Genomic DNA, 14,176 nt, shown 5'->3' with positions numbered 1-14,176 from the left:
GAAAAGTTCTTTATTAATGATGAAAAGATTGAAATTGTAGATAATTTTACATATTTCGGTGTGAAGTTTATGTATACAGGAAATAAGTCAGGTGCTGTAAAATCATTGTATGATTAAGTTTTAAGAGCTTACAACAATTTGCAATCATGCACTTATGTTATTTGTGTTGTAATATCTTGTAATTGTATTATATACTGTGTCTGTTTTATAGTCTATTGTATGACTATTACAGTGTGTCTTTACCATAATGTTTTATGAATGTAAATAGCCAAAGACAATTTTATTGTCGATATGCCAATAAATTTGAAACCTTGAAAAAAATGATCAAGACGTTCTATTTTACATTTTTACTTAGACATTTATCCGTTGCAAGACTGAGCTCCGAAAAAATGACAATGGTATATCATCAAGAAGTCAAGTCAGCTTGGATATTCAAAATAAAATTCAGTTATTTTTGTATTATTTGCGACAGCCTGTAATACGTTTCAGTTATTAAATTCAGAGCTCAGTTTTGAAATGGACCAATGACAAAGCTGTATTTTGAGACTGTAAATAACAACAAGCAAACAAATAACGAATGAGTAATACAACATTGAAACTCTTTTTAAAAAAAGAGATAAAACAAGACTTAAAAACAAGTAGTATTCTTTATTTTGTAAGTAGAGTATATAATTGATTATGAAATGATAAAAGAACTAACTCAGTGTGAGTGCTATGGTATGGTTTAAATGCTGAACAAGTGTGTTGGTTATTGCTCTGACAAAATATTCATAGATAAACTGTATTTTAACTTTGTATGTTATTAAGATCAAAGTGTTATCGCGGATTATCCTTTCTTGCGACGAATGAAGTGTAATGGCGCAAATGCACACAGTAACATATTAACCTGCTACTTATAGTAAGATATATGTTTTGTTCTGATTGTTAGTCTCTAAGACATTGGACACTCTATTCCCATTCGATGATGTTCTTCCTGAAAACAAAAAGTGATCATTGTAAACAATGTTATTCACAATTTATCAAAACATAAGATAAATAAAATTCTACAGAATGTTGTATTATAAAAATGTTGATCTTTAAAAAGCTGCCAGCATCACTGTAGATTTTGTTTAAACACATTTACCGGTTTCATTTCATATTGACCGTATTAAAGCTTTGAAGGTAGGTTTCTCTTGAATTCTCAAACTGTCTTTCTGCCTAATTACAACTTTTGACTTTCAATTTAACTGTTTATGCATGTATAAAGTTTTATAGTGATAATTATACATACGAACAATTCCAAGAGAAGACTTCTGATAGTGATATCATATATTTCTTGTAAAATAAATAATTTAAAATACTGAAAAATCATTGTTTCTGTGTTCATGCAGCAATAGAAACCGGTGCATTGTAATTCAGATATAAAAGCAAAATCATAATCTACTATTATATTTTTCAATAAATGTTATTTGTGATGTCATGACAACCAAAATTCCAAAACACCCATGTACTATGAGAATACAAACGTTTATAGATAAAGGCCGTTAGTGAAATACATGGGATATTTTAAAGAAAATGTTTTGAACTATCTGTATATATTCAAATGTATGATGTCAAGATGGTAATACACATGGTAATATACATGATTTGTCATAAAATGACATGAAATATGCACGCCATGAAGGACGGCATCATACTGCTTTCACGGCGTTCATGACGTCAAGTCTCTAAATGCGTTTGATGACTTACTTAAGGTAGTTCTGCATGTTTGGATTGAATTTTTTTCTACAATGTAGAATTTGACTAAACTTCAGAATATACCTAGAAAATTCAGCAAATAAAAAAGATAGGGTCGTGTGCTTGATATTTTGCTAGACTGATTTGAAAAATATGGACCTCATACAATATTTCATAATGGGAGTCTATGGGAAAATCATAACTTTCATAACATTTTCGCGAATAGAAATTTTTCTACTATCATGTGGATTTTGATGAAACTTCTCACAGTTGTAAATAAACACATGGCCTATAATTTGATGAAATAAAACGTATAGGTCCGTGTGCTTATTATCATATTTTGACTTTAGAAATACAGCAACAGTGCCATTGTAATTAAGTTACTCTCAGATTTCAATTTATTCATAAAATGATTTTCATTTCCGTACGCCGAATCCAGGCTTTATTCTATGTTTTCCGAATAAAAGACGTTACGCCATCACTTCCAGTTTGTCAAACGTGCAGAACTACCTTAAAAGCATTGTAACTCTTGTAACAGTAAAGATGATTTATTTACGTTTTCAGATTTGAAAGCTAAAAGAATGTTCTTATAAATATTTTGCTCTATTTCGTCACCTCAACGCAAGAAGTGGATAACTGCATTGATTTAAAGAAGGACTTATTCACTTTTTGCGCTAAGGTGACGATTTGATGTTTCATCACTAATACAGGTTGTGTGACGGATAGCTCGGTTATATATTTAACAGTTGCAAGAATTTGTTATTTTTTGTTTTAAATAAACATGTGTTTAAAAGCAGTCCGTTCAATGCGACTATTGCATTATCATTTTGTTTTAAAGTGTAAAACAATCCAGAGTAGAACCGTGTACAAGGTGTCCAAACGATCTGCGGTATGTAGACTGCTTTAAGCAAATTTGATAAGGATTTTAAAGTTGATATATTCTGTCCTTGGCAAATAAACGTACGATAAATGCATAAAACCAATGAAATACTTTAAGGAAGAAGGAAGCTGAGTACTATAACACGTGTTTTAATGTCGGATTTAAATCAGTCCAAGTCGAACTGATATCATATTGACATATTCCGACAACTGGTGGAGAAACACTTCAGGTTCTGTCTTGGTGCAATTACACAATGTACAAGACATAGAGGACACCTAAGTAGACAACTTCCTCAAATAAAAGAACTTTTACGCACCAAATGTGGTAATTTTGGACCAAGAGTTGTGATGACCAAGTAGTTCGAAGTAAGCAAACCTAGCAGCTCTCTCGCTGAGGGCCTAAATTATAAAAGATAAACCGATGTAGTTACGTTTTCTCACACACTGGCCTCGTTGTTCGACCGCAAGTAACGTCTGACCACTGATAACCTTTTATTTGTTCAAACCAGACACAGCCCTCACTGCTTCCTTCGTCTGGTTCTGAAGGGCCCCAGTCGAAAACAGTAGCTTTTGTACCCTCTGCTTGCCAAACCCAACTGCTGTCAGTCACATTCTCCGTCAGTCCAAGCCAGAAAGACACGCCTTGAAAATATATGACCCTCAATCAATTTTCAAGACAATTAGTCTCATTTATTAAGAATCATTATAACTTGGAGTCAATCGTTAAAGCCACACGCTCTTATTTTTGCGACAATTTTGACTCATTAGTTTATAAAGTTCTTTTCCAACGTGTCATTATCCGTAAGCGCCATTTAAAAGGGCGATATATAACGCAAATTGTTACCATTGTCTAGAATTTTAATGAAAAGTTTTGCAAAGATCTACCTGTAAAATTGTTCCTTTATAGTTTATCAATAAAATGATAAACTTATAGTTTATCAATAAAATGATAAACTTTCAAATGATAAAATACCTAGTCATACCTTTTTGTTCTCCTTCGATAGACTTCATGAATATTTTCAAGAAGGTAATTTCGTCTGTAGTTTCCAGACTGACCAAATTAGATCCACGTAGCTGACAATATGCCTAAAAACCAAGTGTGACAGTTATATGTACAAATAAACGTAAAAAAGCCGAATCTCAATTAAACAGGCAGTAGTCAAAATCCTTACATCTTTAATTTCAATAAATATTTTGCTGCAATTAGTAGATGAGCCATAGGGTTGACTGGTACCATCTGGGGGGATTAATTCTCGTAGTGAATTTTGGAAAGGCATACAACCCTGCAGTAAGATGATATGTGATAGCAATTTATCGACGGTAGCTTTTGGTGTGATATCATCCTGTTATTTGCCTACACTTAAATACAAGTTCAGGTGACTGGTGAGCTAAAATATATCCAATGTAGACATACGAATTATGGAACATATGCTATTCAGTTTGAATAATTAATATATTTGTAACAAGTATTTAAGAACAAACAAATAAAATATTTCCTTAATTTTCAACATTTTGTGGGTTTGCTTCTTTGAATAAATGTTAATGAAAATAATAATTATAAAGAACACCTTAATAGCATGGACAACTATTAAGCATTATTACAGTTCATAATTAGATTTTCTTCAGATAGATGTTTGACCTTGAGGTAACATTTCCCCCTGCCTTCCCTAAGGAATATTCAACATTATGACTTTCGGAATGTACAAACTGAATGTTTTTTATTCCTACATGAATGCCGTCTGAACGTTAGGGCTTTTGTAATTTACGGGACATTCAATATGTTTCCTAAAACATTTAAGACCATGAAATAGTGTTACGCAATGATTAAGAAAAAGTGCATTCTGTAGTTTATTAACAATCTTATTTAACCATGAATTGATTGTGCTTTAAAACAAGATTTCTTTCACGTACCTGTTAACATCTAAATTAGTGTAATTTACGTAACAGTGATTTTATTACCAACATTATAGATATTTCACTCATACTAATAATCCAATGACCAAGATGTTTATGATTCTTCAATGTATTTGAAAGTACAGACTGAATAGTGTTTCTTATAACTATATTTTTCTGCGGCGGTAGGAACTTTTCCATGATGTAATCTCCGTAAAAATGTTACCAAAATGTTACAAAACTGAAATTTCCGAAGTGAAGAAAATGCCCTACACAGATCGGAAAAATATTATAACATTTTATAATAACTATACATAATTTGTGTTGTTGAACTAGATATTTACTAGAATGCAGTGAAGCACCATCTCATTTCAATAGTTGTGCGAATTTTGCGTGACAATAATATGTGTTACCAAAATCAGTACAAATCATTTATAAATGTTCAAGAACATATTGATTATACATGCATATATTGTAATACATTTTAGAAATAGGTTTTAAACAAATAGAAAACAAATAGATACTCATTGGAACCCCATGGCTTCAAAGGGACAGAATCATTCTTAGTTTAAATGTTAGAAATCTTCTGACACTTATTTATTAACAAATGACACATATATTCAACCATAATTATTTGACCTTCAACCGATGTTTATGTAAACAAGTAAAGGAACTTGCTGACAATCGAAGCCTTGAAAATCTGTTGAACGTTAAACAGCGTTCAAAGAGTACTTTCAAAAGTGCCAGAGAGAGAGACATCACGGAAAAGGGCACACTTCTGTATATACTTTATTGATATCATTCATGATATACTGGCATTAATACAGGCCACAAATGTCAACGACCTGAATGTGCATATAGGAGTCTGTCATAAGTTGTGTTCACTATCATTTGCGTCCAATCATCTGAACGATGCATCTATGTATCTACCTGCTTATCCGTTAGTTTATACAAATTTGTTTTGGCTCGATTGTGATGAAAGCTTCAAGCCTATTGGAATAACTCTCGAGTCCGCTTCCTCGAAAACTAGTACTGGTGTCATTAGAAAAGTCATGGTTGTGACCCCAGTGGGGCTCGAACCCACGACTCCTTGATTGAGCCGACACCTTATCCACTAGACCACCGCTCCCCTATCTGTTCCTAATGTTGACTCTTGAAGTAACCCACCCTTGTGCAGAAAAGCTTTTGAGGATTCATGGCTTCAGTGTGTCCAGATCAGCCGTACCAGCATCACAGAATGCTGTAAAACTTACCATCTATAGAACAGACTATCAATCTTCATGCCAAGAAAAAGGGAAGCATCATAAGTTTCAGCAGAAAATATTCTTCATACTACAGGTGTTGTTTGACACAGCACATGCGAGCTAAATATGTTGAAGCTACACAACCGAAAGCAGACATGACTTCGGAAGACAAATTCACACGCAAAGAAATGGAACCTGCGCAGATCAAAGCCGATTATGTGGATGTAAAAAAGTCATGACAGTTGTAGAAAAATTCATGTACCCATTCAAAGTAGAAATTGGCAATAACAGCCTTTACTTTAAAACAAATCAAAGAAAGTGACCAGCTCGCAGAATAGAATGGCTCAGATAAGGGCTGAAAGAAATGTGTTTGGACTATTCGTGATATTAGTTGTTGAACACGCATGATGTAGACATAGAATTTCCTGTGTCATTGGCAACATCCTACGGAATGCCAACAAAGACAGACAAAGCCAAACTGTTATACTACGTTGAAGGAAGTATCAAGCTGCAACAAGCCATTCATACGAAGGTGGCATATTTCTGCATACGATAATCATAAAGTTATCATGAAAATTTTATGAACTTTCGCGAAAAAACAATACTTTTCGCGGAAAATTGAATAAACTTTAGTGAAAGTAGGAAAATTTTTTCGTGAAAATCTTGTTAACGAGACAATGTGTCAAAATAGTGCCCTGAACTGCATAAAGATAACCCAATAGTCCCCTCTACGGAATGAAGTGTGTTATGTCAACCTCAATCCCCATCACCACCCCTAAGAGTGTCTTAAACTTATAGATATTTGATTATATCATTAATATGAGTTACAAAATCAACGTATTTTTAAACTCTCTTTATTATTTCTGTTCATTCCGTATCTGTTATCGTATGCACTATCGTGAATTTTTTCCACTTAGAACAAGAGATTCTTTTCGTGAAAGGTTTTTAAATTTTCACGTAAACTGTACGAACTTTCGGGAAAACTATCTGTTTAAGTAAATGCAGAAATATGCCACCATACCATTCTATTGAAAATATATCTAACATCATTGATGGCGATGCTTTGAGAGTAGATTTCATTGCAGATAATACTTTTCCAAAACAATCTAGTCTGTCGAAAGAAAACGACGTGGAACTGCACCAACACTTCTGTTTTCTGAACAAATTTACCAAAAATATCCGCAGAATTGGTAATATTTCATGAGCAATGATGACAACAAAACTCAATTATGTTCAGACAGCTAAACAGTTGGGACGTCAACATGAGTGCTCCAACGACGTTTTGGAGGACGGAGAGTCATTTGTATTTGCAGTATAATGATCACCCAAAATATCGGAACATCAACAAGGTTAGATACGAAATGTTTGTCAAGAAGAACGGCAACCAAGACGGCGTCCTTAATAGTTCTAACGGCTTAGACATGATCCTTTTGCCACCATATCAATCCAGTCAACTATCAGTTACTTATTCATTTATTTATATTAATCTACAAACATTTTAATATACATACATTGTGTATTTGCGTATCTATTGTAAAAATAATAAGAAGAAAACTTTATTATAATAAACAATGTTTTCTACATTAAATTAATACTTTTGTAGTTTTACTCTTATTCATATCAAAATTAAACGACCTTGATCTTTTCTTAAAGGTGTATATTTGGCTAAATGCCTATGACAATAGCCTTTATCTTCCTGGCCTTGACAAAAATTGCTGGGGACTTTGATGACGAACAACAGTTAGTGTACAACTTGAGTGACAATTAGAACTGTCACAGGAGTGACTTATACCCCCACCATACGGTTGTCACAGAAGAATGGCTCGTCTTTACTCGTCTTTGGAATACTTCATATTGGGCTTCCACGGCACATATAAGTAATACTAGTATATGTGCCCAGGATGAGGGATAAGGTAAATATAAAAATCTCTAATATTAGAGATACACAAAAAATGTCTTACCGACAAATGTTACCGCAGAAAAATGTCTTTACTTTTTACCTAGGACTAATAATAAAAAGTTAGAAAAATACCTAAAATATTGAAAATCTAAAAATTCAATTTCTAAAAATAGACCAATTCTTGGAATTTAAGGGGAAGTAACTCAGTACAAAAGTTAAAAAAAAATCTAAGTAAAAGGGGGCATAATTCTTGTAAAATTGGTGTCAGAGTTATGCACCTTGTGTCACATGATGTGGGTGATGAGGTGGAACATCTATTTTAAGTTTGAATCAATTCCATTTAGTAATAACTGAGATATAGTGAAAATGCAACAAAATTAACCTTAAATTCTAAGAAAAAAGGGGGCATAATTCATGAAAAATTGGTGTCAGAGTTATGCATCTTGTATCAAATGATGCGGATGATAAGGTGGAACATCTATTTTAAGTTTGAATCAAATCCATTCAGTATTAACTGAGATATAGAGAAAATGCTTTAAAATTAACCTTAAATTCTAAGTGAAAGGGGGCTTAATTCATGAAAAGTTGGTGTCAGAGTTATGCACCTTGTATCGCATGATGTGGGTGATAAGGTGGAACATCTATTTTAAGTCTGAATCAAATCCATTTAGTAATAATTGAGATAATAGATTTCGGGACGGGACGCGACGGGACAAAACTGCCTCCTATATATACCCCCACCCTCTCCCAAGCATGTTTGGGGGGGGGGGGTATAAAAAGATTGTTCTTAATGAACTTGTTGACATATTGTGCAACACTGACATAAACGAAACCAGTGAAACTGTTGAAGATAATGAGCTTACCAATGTTGACTATATCATATAAGATTCAGACAGTGATGAAGAGTCATAACTAAGAATGTTCTAGTATGTTGAATAAATAGAAAATGTGGTTTATTAAAAACAAAGAATAACCTTGACATGATATACAAAGACAATGACTGAAAACAATAACGGCAGCATATTATCGATTACGGTAACATATAGTAACGTAGATTACACTTTTGCATTCAATTAATTAACATGACATTTGATACCTAACCGTACAATGATTTTATTGATTAGTTAAAATATTTCATTTCTAAACATAATAATAAATAACAACCATTTTATTATGTTTATATGAAATTTATGAAAATCTTGATTTTATGGTAACGTATTTTACTGTATAAAAGTACCATTTGGTATTATTATTCAGCATAAAAAACGTTTACTGTTCAAGCATAAGAACATTGATACAGAAGTAGGCATGTATATGCACTTTTAAGACAGATCAGATAGTGAAACATCATGTTTAAACAACGTATTTTGTGTTTTTCGTCTATACGTGTATTGTCACGTAATTAACAGTAACAACAAGGTGACTTTGATATTAAAAACTAATGGCCTGCGAATAATTGTCTAATTGTAGATTTAACATATCAAAACTAGTTCAGAAATTGCTTTGATTTAACGATATTCATACTTTTCTGTTCCATATCATTTATAGATGTATAAATTAATTTCAAACAAATAGGTAACGCACATTAATAGGCCGTAAATTACAAGTGCCCCAACCGCCAATGGCAGACAACTTGATTTTGTGATCTGTAGAATTCTACTACCTTATACTCTGTGTATTTAAACATGTCATGTTAGTTCAAGAATGAGCAAAATACTTCTCTAACTGCATATTATGAAAAATATTTGTGTTTTTAATTATGTTTATGCTATGGCCTATGTGTGTCTGTAATTGCAATCGCTAAACGCTAAAGAGTTAATATTTCAACAACAGTTCTATAAAATACATAAAATACAAAAACTGAGCTGTTGTCTATCAATTTCCAAGTAAACGTAGTCAAAAATAAGAGAAAACCATTAGACAAGTTTGAAATAGAAAGTCTTCTTATGTATAACGGAAGTTTGATGAAAGTCTATTTTGGGGTGGGGTTACTGCACGGCTAATAACGCACAAAAAGCTACCACCACTGCAATGCTCTCACATAGTTTCAGCATTGTCAGATGTTTACCTGTCCAAAAATAGCATTGAGGTTTAATCCCCTCGGATGGTACTGCTAGCCAAAATTACTGGGTCTGGCTCATCGACTAAATTACATGACATGCATATACGTTCAATTTTGATATCATAGTTAAAAGAAAATAGTTCAATACATGTACCACATTTCACCATTCAAGTCCTCATGATGTTATCTTTATATATTCACGTGGTGGTTTATAAAAAAAGCTTGTTAAATTAATAAAGATTAAGCAGGCTACATTCGTAGTGTTTTACCATGTTATCAACAGACTCGATTACTATGTTGAAGAACCTTCTATTAACCTGCTTCAAGGAGTTAGAATACGTTTCGAAAACTCTTTCACAGTTTTGTGAAATTAAATTTTTTATGATTGTTTTTAGTATAATAACAATGTCCTGTCCAATTTGTGGAAACAACAGATAAATTATTTTGTTTTACCATTTAAAGGTTTCCATTACAGTTTTCATGGACTTTTATTTCAGTTATTAGTTTCTGTATTCAGCAAAATAAGAAAGAAATTCAAGAAACCTCTGACCTGTGCTGCAGCGAAGTTAAGCTTGTCAGAGCCAAACAGGTAACAAGAAGTATTATAGGACACCCATCCATTCGGACATCCTGCAATGAATAAAATATTATCACTATTTTTCATTTGCTTTTTTTCAAAAAGTGGAATACATAAGGAAAATGATACAAAGATCTTGCCTTTCGGTAAGTTCACCATGTACTAAAGGTTTAAATTTAAATGTTACGCATACCTTTGAGACCGTTCTAAATTGCAATTTAACATTCAGCATTTTGAAACAAATACATGATGTGTACCGTTCTATTAAACCACAGTTTTAGCATTTTTCCTTAATGGTATGATATTTCTTTAAAGGTGGAAAAGGTGTTAATTGTTTATCTATTACAATAGAGAGTATAAGAATAGCAAAACACAAGTCAAAGTCAAATGTTTTATTTGCATCGATCGCAAAGAAGTTTGTGGCGATTTACACACTATATACAATACTATAATAACAGAAATGTATGGTAAAAATATTGTCATGTTAATATTACTCAATGATATCAATTAGACATACATTATTAAAACATTAAACAAAATTTAATGGTTTAACAAAGTTGTATCGACAAGCGCGTAGCTACCTTTACGCAAATACGCAGCTGCGTAGTGAAAATCTGGCAACCATACACAATTAATTAGCTAGTGTCATGCAACGGAGATGGCTTCATACAATATCATTGCTTACTTCAATTGTGTTTGAAGTACAGTAAATTCCGGTTTTAGCGAACTCATCGGGACAAGCAAGTGCGTTTTCGTTATAACCTGAGTTTGTAATAAAAATAAAGCGTACCTGTTTCTTATAGACATTATTTGTATAGCAAACTGATTTATATGATTAGTTGATTTCACGTGCATTGAAATTCACCAATTGTCTTTGTAGTTTTATAACAATTTAGGTACAGTTTTGCAATATATCTCATAATCCTACTATCTGATTGCTTATTTTGTAATACTCCTGACCATGTGAAATATTACAATCATACGCTGTCTACGAGGAAATTTCTATAACAAAATTATAATACAGTGTTAACAATTAATAAAATGTTAGTAGAGAAATCGGAAAAAAAATACATTTTCAAGACTAAAAGCTTTTGAATATAACTTTTTGTATAACACAGCTGACGTAATTTGTCTCGCATAATAAATAAGATATAATAGCTTCATGCTCAGCCTTTGATATCATAGATAAATGTTATAATTGTACATAAGTGTATGAAATTATCAACTATTATTCCATAGAAAATAAAATTCAATAGAAATCCATTCATTACACTTAGTTAAATCTTACGCTATTGACACCGGTAAAAGTCATACGATATTACAGTATTTGACAACCAATTCACAGTGAGATAAATATGCTCTTTCTATATAATTTGTGATGTAATATTTTCAATGCGTATTACGTAACTAAATCATATGTATTATATTTCGAAAGACCTTAAACAACATTTTTAAAAATCACCAAAACAAGATTTCAGTGTAATACTTGGTTTTAGATGTCGTTTACATATTATATCAACAATCCGGCTACGTTTAAATACTTGTTTTATGATTCAATATTGTTGGTACGAAATCTGCCCAATGCTAATGTTAAAGCCTGAAATTTTCATAGTTTCGCACTTCGCCGTTGTCATTTTACCTATCTTCTAGTGCAATTTTGCAAGCTAGTCTTTTCTTTTATTTACTTTTTGTTTCTATTTTTGAACAAAATTTCAAGGTAAATTTATTTTGATCGATTGTTAGACACGAAAAGAAATTCAAATTTATAAAATGATAAAACCTAACTCATTATATACAAAATTCTTAAAAAAAAGTAAAATAATAGAAAAAAAAACGTAAAAAGTAAGGAACAATGGATTGAGGAAAATAAGAGACTGAATTAAGAAATACAAATGTGAAAATATTTGTTTTTCGAAAATTTTACTTGTCATATTATGTTTATTTTACTTGTTCCATATGATATTTGTTTCCCTTATGGCCACATTTAAACAGTTTTGAGCATTCCTGCATTGACAAATTGTTTAAATGAAGGAAGATGGATTGTCGTATGAAACTTGTGTATAGTCATAAATATGCGCAAAATGAGTTGTAAATAGTTTCTGTTGAGGTTATGGGTAATATTTCATCACGAATATATGTGAAAATACAAGGAACTGCTGAAAACTAGTTAAATACGTGGAATTGTTAGACACGAAAAGAAATTCAAATTTATAAAATGATAAAACCTAACTCATTATATACAAAATTCTTTAGAAAAAGTAAAATAATAGAAAAAAAAACCGTAAAAGTAAGGAACAATGCATTAAGGAAAATACTCAAGAGACTGAATTAAGAAATACAAATGTGAAAATATTTGTTTTTCGAAAATTTTACTTGTCATATTATGTTTATTTTACTTGTTCCATATGATATTTGTTTCCCTTATGGCCACATTTAAACAGTTTTGAGTATTCCTGCATTGACAAATTGTTTAAATGAAGGAAGATGGATTGTCCTATGAAACTTGTGTATAGTCATAAATATGCGCAAAATGAGTTGTAAATAGTTTCTGTTGAGGTTATGGGTAATATTTCATCACGAGTATTAGTGCAAATACAAGGAACGGCTGAAAACTAGTTAAATACGTGGAATTCGTGTCTAAGATGTTTTATGCATGAGAATGCGTTGCTGGGTTAAATTGTCATTGCTGAATAAATTTGTACATGGTTATCTTTCTAACCATATGGTTACTTCAAGTCTCAGTAAATTATAAGGTTGGTCTGTTGTGCTGGAAATATTTTGAAGCCTGATATGGCAAGGAAGAATATGTTTATTATGCAAAAATAACTTGATATTGTCGCTGGAACATGTGGATTCCATTAAGGTTGAATTTATATCTATTGTGAGATACTAAGAGTTACTTAATATTGTCTTTGTGAGACTGGAAGTTGTGATCCCAGTTGTTTTGTAAGATGTATACTATTATACAGACACAGATACTGTCTTCCGAAATCTTTTGTCGGAGTCTTACTATCATATCGTGAAATCGATGCATATATTGAATTATGAGGTACGGGTGTGTACCGGATATTTTAAGTACAACAGCTTTTTTTTTGTTTTATGAGACCTGATGTAGTATTTTTGTCATAGAGTTGCAAAATCAGTCGAACGTGCTGTTACTTTTTCATGTTACCCTTCCTGATTTTCATGCACAGAATTTTGTCGGAAAATTTTATTTTTCTCGTGGACGACATAATATTTCTGTAAGATCATCGAGAAAGGTCACATTGTGTAAAAAATCATGGAAGAAATCGTTATCAGATATTCTGTTATATATTGGTGTTGGTTTTGTATGTAAGTCTGTTTGTATTTGGAAATGACTAAATGCTTAATTTTGTACAGATTTTTTTGTAGCTTCATATGCATTCTTCTATATCATATAAGTACATTTTTATGTTAAGAACATATTTTGCTTTTTGTTAGGAACATATTTTGGCTGATATCTTTATTTTTCGAATAATGTAAAACGTAGGACATAGCTTGTAAAAAGTACAAAGAAGTAAGGTTCTCGGTAACATAACGGTTTATGCGAAGTACAGATATCACTTATAGAAAAAAACTACGACTTGGCTGGAATAAAATACCAACAAACTGTCAAATGAAACTGAGAAAAAGTGTATTTCATGACTGGCATATTGCGGACTGTCATTATATAATAGCCAAAGGGAGACTCATTACATGTAACTGTTACATATTGGGAAATACCTGTCAAAACAAAAAAATACATAGCATTCGATGTATTGTGACAATTAATAAACATGCAAATTTGATTTTATCTGTCATTTATGACAAATGGTAACAATATAATAACATAAAGTATTTTCGGTGGTCATCTGAAATATTGGACATGACTTTAATGAAACAGT

The 14,176-nt window shown here is 31.9% G+C and overlaps 1 protein-coding gene across 2 annotated transcripts in view; it reads right to left on the bottom strand.

Moving 5' to 3' along the window:
- Positions 1 to 633: 633 nt before the first annotated feature.
- Positions 634 to 14,176, bottom strand: part of LOC128549701 (perlucin-like protein) — a 35,446-nt gene continuing 21,903 nt past the window's right edge. For both annotated transcript variants that reach the window (XM_053527052.1, XM_053527051.1), the window contains exons 2-5: positions 10,245 to 10,324; positions 3,579 to 3,681; positions 3,027 to 3,237; positions 634 to 973 (exon numbers count right to left, since the gene is read on the bottom strand). In XM_053527052.1, the coding sequence (XP_053383027.1) occupies positions 949 to 973; positions 3,027 to 3,237; positions 3,579 to 3,681; positions 10,245 to 10,324 (419 nt within the window). In that variant the 3' untranslated portion in view covers positions 634 to 948. The remainder of the gene's footprint in view (positions 974 to 3,026; positions 3,238 to 3,578; positions 3,682 to 10,244; positions 10,325 to 14,176) is intronic.

Source organism: Mercenaria mercenaria, chromosome 16 (genome assembly GCF_021730395.1).
Source record: "Mercenaria mercenaria strain notata chromosome 16, MADL_Memer_1, whole genome shotgun sequence".
In the NCBI taxonomy this organism is placed as follows: Eukaryota; Metazoa; Mollusca; class Bivalvia; order Venerida; family Veneridae; genus Mercenaria; species Mercenaria mercenaria.
The sequence above is the reverse complement of the archived record's forward strand: the minus strand, read 5'-3'. Positions and strand labels throughout refer to the sequence as shown.